Here is a 7,401-nt window from a genome sequence, read left to right as displayed (position 1 = left end):
GTGTGTGTGTGTGTGTGTGTGTGTGTGTGTGTCAGAGACAGTGTACATGTAAACCGATCCAAGCACAGCGAGGGGAAATTTCAGCCCACCTATTGATTTGGTCCGGCCTGTTTCAGGGTCACTGTGATGTCAGCGTTTGTATTATTATTGCTTTTATTGTCTGCAGCTTTTAATTCAACACAACACAATGACATCAAGCCTCATTGATTCCTCCGCAGACAGGAGCTGCAACAGATCAAAATAACTGGCGGATGTGCACAAGCAAAAAAGGGTCTTTGAAGAATAAAAAAAAAAAAACCAACAAACGATGAAAATAGATTGAGAGAAATAATAAAGTGACTGCATTTTGCTTTTGCATTTTTATTTCTTCCATATGATTTAATATCGGTACCTCCAGGAAGTTACCATATGATCACAACTATTAATGAAATTTCAACCAATCTCTGCTAATTTTGGCCGATCACACTCTCCCCCTGCCAGGTTTGACTTCCTTAAAGATGCGATATGAAAACATGTCCCATCCTTTAATATCTCATTTTCCATCAAATAATTCTACTAAAATACAGGCTAAAATGCTGAAAGAAAACCCTCTCATTATTCCTCTTACATTTTTACCCTTGCGTATATTCTCACATACATTGTTGAGCATCCTGTGGACAGGAATGTTCATTCGTTGTCTTCCTTTGCCAAACCAACCTCTTTCAGTCTCTCTGGTTTTATTTTAGTCTTACTGAACAACAAATCCTTCATGTTTTGAGAGATTTTATTTCTCAAAACATTAAACTGAGTTTTCAGCTGTTTGTAGCTCTGTTCACTGGTCTTATTAGTATGACCTGTGCCAGGTTTTTCTGGTCTTTCTCAAAAGTTGGCACCCAATTTTTAAGCATTTTTAAACCATACACGTACAAACCTTAATTACACAGGTTTAGTCATGTTTCATTCAGTACATTAAATCATAACATTTCATCACCAAACGATGCTGATATCACTTTTTTACTGCCTTGTTCAATGTATCCCACGATGGAGGTGAGGAAGGGAAGGTGCCCAGCAATGCAGAGGAAATGCTGCTTTCACTTGCATTGGGTCATCTGAAAATGATTTGTGTGAAAAATACAGTGGTTTAGGCTGTGTGTGTATTTAAATATTGTAAAAGAGTTGTGCCACTACACACCACCATGGTGAACCTAAAACACTGTATAAAAATAACACTAAACGTGTGATAACAAGACTCATTTTCCCAGGCTGTTTTAAAGAAGAACGCTAGCATTTTTGTTAGATTTGTAAGTCTTGCAAAGCTCATTTGAAAGTTTTGGACAGTAGCTGCAATGGCACCCTTCAAAGGTTTCATGAAAATTTGTACAAAAATGTTTTTAAAAAGGCACTTCAAGAGACTGTAAAACCTTAACATTCTTAAATGTTATGCGTTTTAGGACATGAAACACTTGTAGCTTTTTATGTACTTTAAGTTAATTGGTTATTGCCTCGATAAAAAAAGAAATGAGCTTCAAAACATTGCAACTTTAATCACTACTTTTTGAAAAAGTTGCTACAAAATCAGACATCTGCAACAACCAAGAATAATCTGATGAATCCTGTTGTGGAGTTCAGATAACATTGACGTCTATTTGGTTGGCAATGAATATTTCTGTGATTCCAAGCCAAACAAATATATCACATTCATAAACTTACTTTAAGACCCTGTCCCACTATAATGTTTTAGATAACTTATGACAACCTACGAAAATCTTAGACATCTATGTTGAAGATGGAATTAAAAAAAACCCAACTGGAAATCTTTTTTTAGGTGTTTATACTGGTAATGATAACAAACTGATCAAATATATAACTTTTATTAGTTATTTAGACTAAAATAACAGGGTCTTTACACAGTGACAAAGTTTGATTTTGTTCTTCAAACTTCGGAAATTATGTGCAAAGATTTATACAAGCTCTTTATACAAGCTCAAACTTTTTTTGGCTGATACTTGAGCCAGTATTTTTCATCTGTGATATGAACACTATACGATTATCAAAATAATGCTAATGCTAACAAGTTAGCTGTTTAGTAAGCAGTTTTCGCTGTTACTGTATCAAAATATTGTTGATTGAGATTTGTTCCTTTCTTAGTGTTTTAGCATGAAACTAAACACAAGAAGTTGGCACTTCTACTGTATTGATGAGCTCTTTGTTTTTATAGTTTTAACTTTTTCTGTTTCAACTTGTATGTTTTCCTTGAAGTGTCTCCTGCTTTTTCTCATTCTGTAAAGACATACTTACTCTCATCCTCACTCCTCCTTCAGTCTGTCCACATGTCCATCATCCTGTCTCCTGCCTTTTCACCCCTCTCTGAGTCTGTCTCTGTGCTTCGATGTTTCATCCATCCATCCATCTGTCTCCTTCCCGCCGATCCTGTCAATCCTTCACGTCGTCCCTGTCTCGGGGTGTTTGCTGCAGGCCTCTGTGTCAGGAGGATTACAGCACGTCAGGTTGGCCAACATGGACTCTGATAGTGGAGAAACAAATCGTTCATCCCAGCACAAAGCCGCTCTAATCCTGCCTCCTCTTCCCCCCACGGGCACAGCCTGATTACAGAAAGCTGGCTGGCAGGCATTAGGACAGACAGACAGACAGACAAGTGGATGTTTCGGCTGAAATTTAGACAGATGGCATGCTTGCTGTATTTAAACAAAGAGCCATACTTAGTAATTGATTGTTTAGTTTGATTGTTAACTGACAAAAGCTTGACTGACTTAATATTTTTACACTTGCATCCAGGACCTTTAAGCAATATTTGGGTTAAATATGTTGTGTCAAACTCCGTGGCAAAAAAAATCTCTGCTTTACACTCACTTTATTATCATAAGTTTTAAAAATGACTTGGAAAAAACTTGCCCTATCTGTATTATTGAGCCTGAGTTTGAAATTTGAATGTTGTTTCTCTCATGTGAAGTTATAGGAAAAAGGAAGTCCACCCTCTTTCAGTTCTAGGGTTTTATGTTTCAGGTCATAATCTGAACTTTACCAGGTTCTATAATTCATTAAATCTAAGCTCAAGTGTAAAAAAAACACCCAACAGATTCCACTGTGCTGCTGATCAGATATATTGAATCATCATCAGTGTGAGCACCTCTACAGAAGTTTCAGTTTTGTCCATTTACTGCTCTAAATCACACAGTTGTGTGCCAAGGTAGAAAGACTTCAGCAATGACTTAAGAAAAAAAGCTCTGCTGTCCATTTATCTGATAAAGATTAATGGTCATTTCCAAACTGTTGGGAGTCCATCATTCTAGATAGGGAAAGATTAATAGCAAAAGGAAACATTTACATCATTTCAATTCAGTTTATTTATATAGCGCCAAGTCACAACATACATTGTCTCAGGGCACTGTACATCAAAAGAACAATCTAAAGAAGAAACCAGCAGGCTGCGTTGAATCACTTCATCACAGTCTCCCCTCCTGAGCAAACGGTGGAGAGGAAAAACTCCCTGCTAATCAGGAAGAAACCTCCAGCAGAACCAGGCTCAGGGCAGGCGGCCAGCTGCCTCGACCGACTGGTTTGGGGGACAGGAAAGAGACACAGGTAAACACAGAAGAACTGGTCCAAGGGCACCTACTTATGGAAAAGAGACAAAAAGAAAAAAACATTATTGATAGAAATTTTTACAATAAACATGTAGAGAAGAGAGACTAAAGACAACAGCAGAGTGAGGAAATGTGCTCAGTTTGTGCTCCAGCAGTCTAAGTCTATAGCAGCAGAAATGAAGAATAATTCAGGAAACCTAAGTCTAACTATAGGATTTATCAAAAAGGAAAGTCTTCAGTCTAATCTTAAAAGTAGACAGAGTGTCAGCCTCACAGACAGAAACTGGAAGTTGGTTCCACAAGAGAGGAGCTTGATAACTGAAAGCTCTGCCTCCCATTCTACTTTTAGAAACTCGAGGAACCACAAGTAGTCTGAGAGTGAAGTTCTCTGTTAGGAAAGTATGGAACAATAAGATCTTTGATATAAGATGGAGCTTGACTGTTGAGAGGTGATCAGCTGCAAATCTTCCCAATTGAATTCTTCCCAGCAAATTTACCTTAAATTCAGAATATGCAATGCTCAGAAAAATGACCAAAACCCAAGGGCTCATTCTCAGACTCTACAGGTTCAAGGTAAACATACATGACAGGACCACTAGAAAAAGACTAAACAAGTATGGCTTTTTGGAACGGTTGCAGGATCAAGCAGCTTCTCTCTAAAGAGAACACAACTTAAATTTGTAAGTTTGATTGGAATAAGCCATAAAACTCCTGAAACAATGGCCTTTAGACAGATGAGACCAAAGTAAAGCTATTTATCCATAATACGCAACATGTTTAGAGAGAACCAAACACATCAGACCCCATGTTAAAATTTAGCACAGTGGTGGAGGGCCGATGATCTGGGCTTGTTTGACAGCTACAAGACCTGGACACCTTGTAGTCGTTGAGTCAACTGTGAACTCCTCTGTAGACCAAAGGATTCTACAGTCAAATGTGAGACCATCTGACAGCTGAAGCTTGGACCAAACTGGGTCACAGAATGTTTGAAAACTAATGTATCAAGGTGCTGAAATGATCAAGTCAAAGTTCAAACCTCAGCGTGACTGAAATGCTTTGGCGATACCTTAAAGGGGCAATATTATGTGTTTCTCAGGCATATATTTAAATTCTAGACCATAATAAAGTATCTATGTCACCTTTAGTTGTTATTAAAATGCTGTTTTTATGTTTAAATAGAAAATAAACTTATCTTCCCATCACTTCCTCCTCTAAACGCCTTGAATTTGGCCTCTGTCTCTTTAAGAACCACCTTCTGCTTCTGTCCTGTCCCGTTCAGTCGGGGGGGTGGGGTGTTGCTCGTGCGCTATGATGCAGTTTATTTGGCATGTGAAAATACATTTCCTCAAAGGTGTTTTGAATCTGAAAAGAGCTTCACTGAGTGAGAAGTAGTGTGGAGAGCAGCGGACAGTAAGTTTCACTTTCACTTTGCTCTGTTACTGCCGAGAGCCTGCAGGAGTCATGGGCGGGRTGTGTGRGRTRGGGGGTGGGGAGGTGTGCTCCGTGATGAGGAAGCTCAGCTCAAAGACACGTCCCAGAGGCGTTTCTGGTCCCAAAAGGCGTTTCTGGTTTCTGGTCCCCACCTGTCGTTCTGCTCCTCAGCATGACTGCCTAAAAATGCTGCAGGATTTCTCAAACATGCATGAATGAGTCAAAGCAAGGCTTTGGGCATGTTTTTTATGAGAGTATAACATTATAACATGATATAAAACTCAAAAAAGTTGATTTTACATGATATTGCCCCTTTAAGAGAGCTGAACAGAAGCTCAATGAACTGATGCAAAGATGGAAAAAAGAGTGGGGCCAAAATTCCTCCACAACCATGTGAGAGACTGAGAAAACCTTACAGAAAACTATACTGCGAGTTTTTGCTGCTAAAGTAGATTCTGAAAGCAGCTGGAACTGTGTTTCTACACACAAGCTTTTACATTTCACTGTTGTTTTTGTTTAATTAGTAATGATGTGGTGGAGTTGGTTTTGTTTTTGTTCATTTAAACTAAATTTAAATCATTTCAGAACCTTTTGAAGATGAGATCATTTTTATTTTCTAAAACCCAAGAAGTGAGGGAGAGTGGACTTTCATTTCACAATGGGTGTTTGTATAAGAATTTAAATGTGTCTAATATCTTTCTGACTGATTTGTCTTTATGTTTTTGTGTTTCAGCTTTAACTGCCTACACATATCTCACAATATTTGACCTTTTTAGGTGAGTTTCTTCTGCCTGTTTTGCTTATTACACATTTTTCATCAACAGATTTTTTACATTAGTTTTATTTAAATGAAAAGTAAAAAAAATGGTTATTTAGTATTTTTAATAAAGATAAATTAATTCTAAGATTATGAACTTTAGCTGACCTCTGTTTTTCTTCCTTCGTTGCTTGTCATTGACTGACTCTGTATTTGCTCGTCTGTCCCCTCCCATCCCTCCATCAATCACTCGCTCTTCTCCTTACCTTTCATCACCCTTCTTTTCCTCCCTCTTTCCCCCGTCTTTGTCGTTTCACCTGCAGTCTGATCACCTGTCTCATCAGCTTCTGGGTGACCATGAAGAAGCCCAGTCAGGTGTATTCATTTGGGTGAGTTCTGTTATGTTTTACTCTTCATGGTGGGTCTTTAAAATTTATTTTTCTAAATTTGAAAATAAAGACTGTTTTGTTTGCGCAGTATGATGAAATTAAAATACTAAAAGTATTTAACATTGAGAACAGCAGCACAAATTTTGATGTTAAAAGAAAACAGTTGAGCTTGAGTTTCTAGGCTTTCAAAGGCATCTCAGTACAAAAATGCATCTACTAATGTTTCAATTTATGGACCGAATTTGTTTAGTTTGATCTTAGATTCGTAGGATCAATTATTTAGGACATCTTAAATGGTTTTAAAATGATCACTCCTAAGGTTGAGTGCTGTGGAAACATTTTATAAGATATCACGTTACCGTCATGTTTGTCACTGCTCACTGCCAGAAAGGCAAAAGGCAGACAATATGTGTGCGTTGGGTGGATTTGAGCTAAGTATTAGAAGTGCACCTATAGTGCACTATACCTAGTTGACTTTTGGGGTTAGCCTGATTCAATTGCTGATTCAATTTCAACTGTATAAAACACAGAAATGTCTAACTCATTTGGTTAATACAAGATATTGCCATGTTGTGTCAAATCACACATTTCTTTCAAACTTTCAGTAAACCGGCGATAACTCTGTCATTTGCCAGCTTAAGATAATTTATTTTTTTGTTCTTTTTTACTCTAACATGAAAGGTGGTGGGCATTATGCAGGCCATGGAATGCTATTTATTTAGCAAAATTTAATTACATTTTACAAATTTTCACATTCAGTGCCGGATTTCATTCCATTCAACAATCCTAAATCTCTTAGTTATCAAGGTATGAGCTGGTTATGACTCTCAGCTCCAACCTCGTCAAAATTTAACTCAATATCTGTAAAAATGACATTTTTGTGTATGCTGAGGTCTGTTGGCTGTTGCTGCTATCTTGATTTAGGTTGACACAAAAAAAATTGTTTTAGTTATATATCCAGTAATTACTTTCTAAGAGTTTTATTAAACTAATTTATGAAATATTTTGCTAATAGACAGACAAATGTAACACACTCACAGAAACAGGCAAGAACATACTTCACTCTGTGATAACAATGCAACAGTTCCTGTAATCCATGAAAACATGCTTTGCTCTGCAGCATTAAGAGCAGAACTCTGGTCTTAAACAACCAAAAAGCTGAATGAAGTTGAACAAGTTTCATTCAGTTCTGGCATGAATACATCTGTATTAAATTGTGTTCTAGCCTTTAACCTTACAC

The 7,401-nt window shown here is 37.4% G+C and overlaps 1 protein-coding gene across 1 annotated transcript in view; it reads left to right on the top strand.

Annotated features, from left to right (window-relative positions):
- The window catches only part of slc30a6 (solute carrier family 30 member 6), a 63,801-nt gene that overhangs the window by 10,340 nt on the left and 46,060 nt on the right, over positions 1 to 7,401 (top strand). Inside the window, exons 5-6 of the mRNA XM_014029257.1 lie at positions 5,749 to 5,791; positions 6,096 to 6,161. Of these exons, the coding sequence (XP_013884711.1) occupies positions 5,749 to 5,791; positions 6,096 to 6,161 (109 nt within the window). The remainder of the gene's footprint in view (positions 1 to 5,748; positions 5,792 to 6,095; positions 6,162 to 7,401) is intronic.

This window comes from Austrofundulus limnaeus, unplaced genomic scaffold (genome assembly GCF_001266775.1).
Source record: "Austrofundulus limnaeus strain Quisiro unplaced genomic scaffold, Austrofundulus_limnaeus-1.0 Scaffold875, whole genome shotgun sequence".
Taxonomy (NCBI): domain Eukaryota; kingdom Metazoa; phylum Chordata; class Actinopteri; order Cyprinodontiformes; family Rivulidae; genus Austrofundulus; species Austrofundulus limnaeus.
The sequence above is the reverse complement of the archived record's forward strand: the minus strand, read 5'-3'. Positions and strand labels throughout refer to the sequence as shown.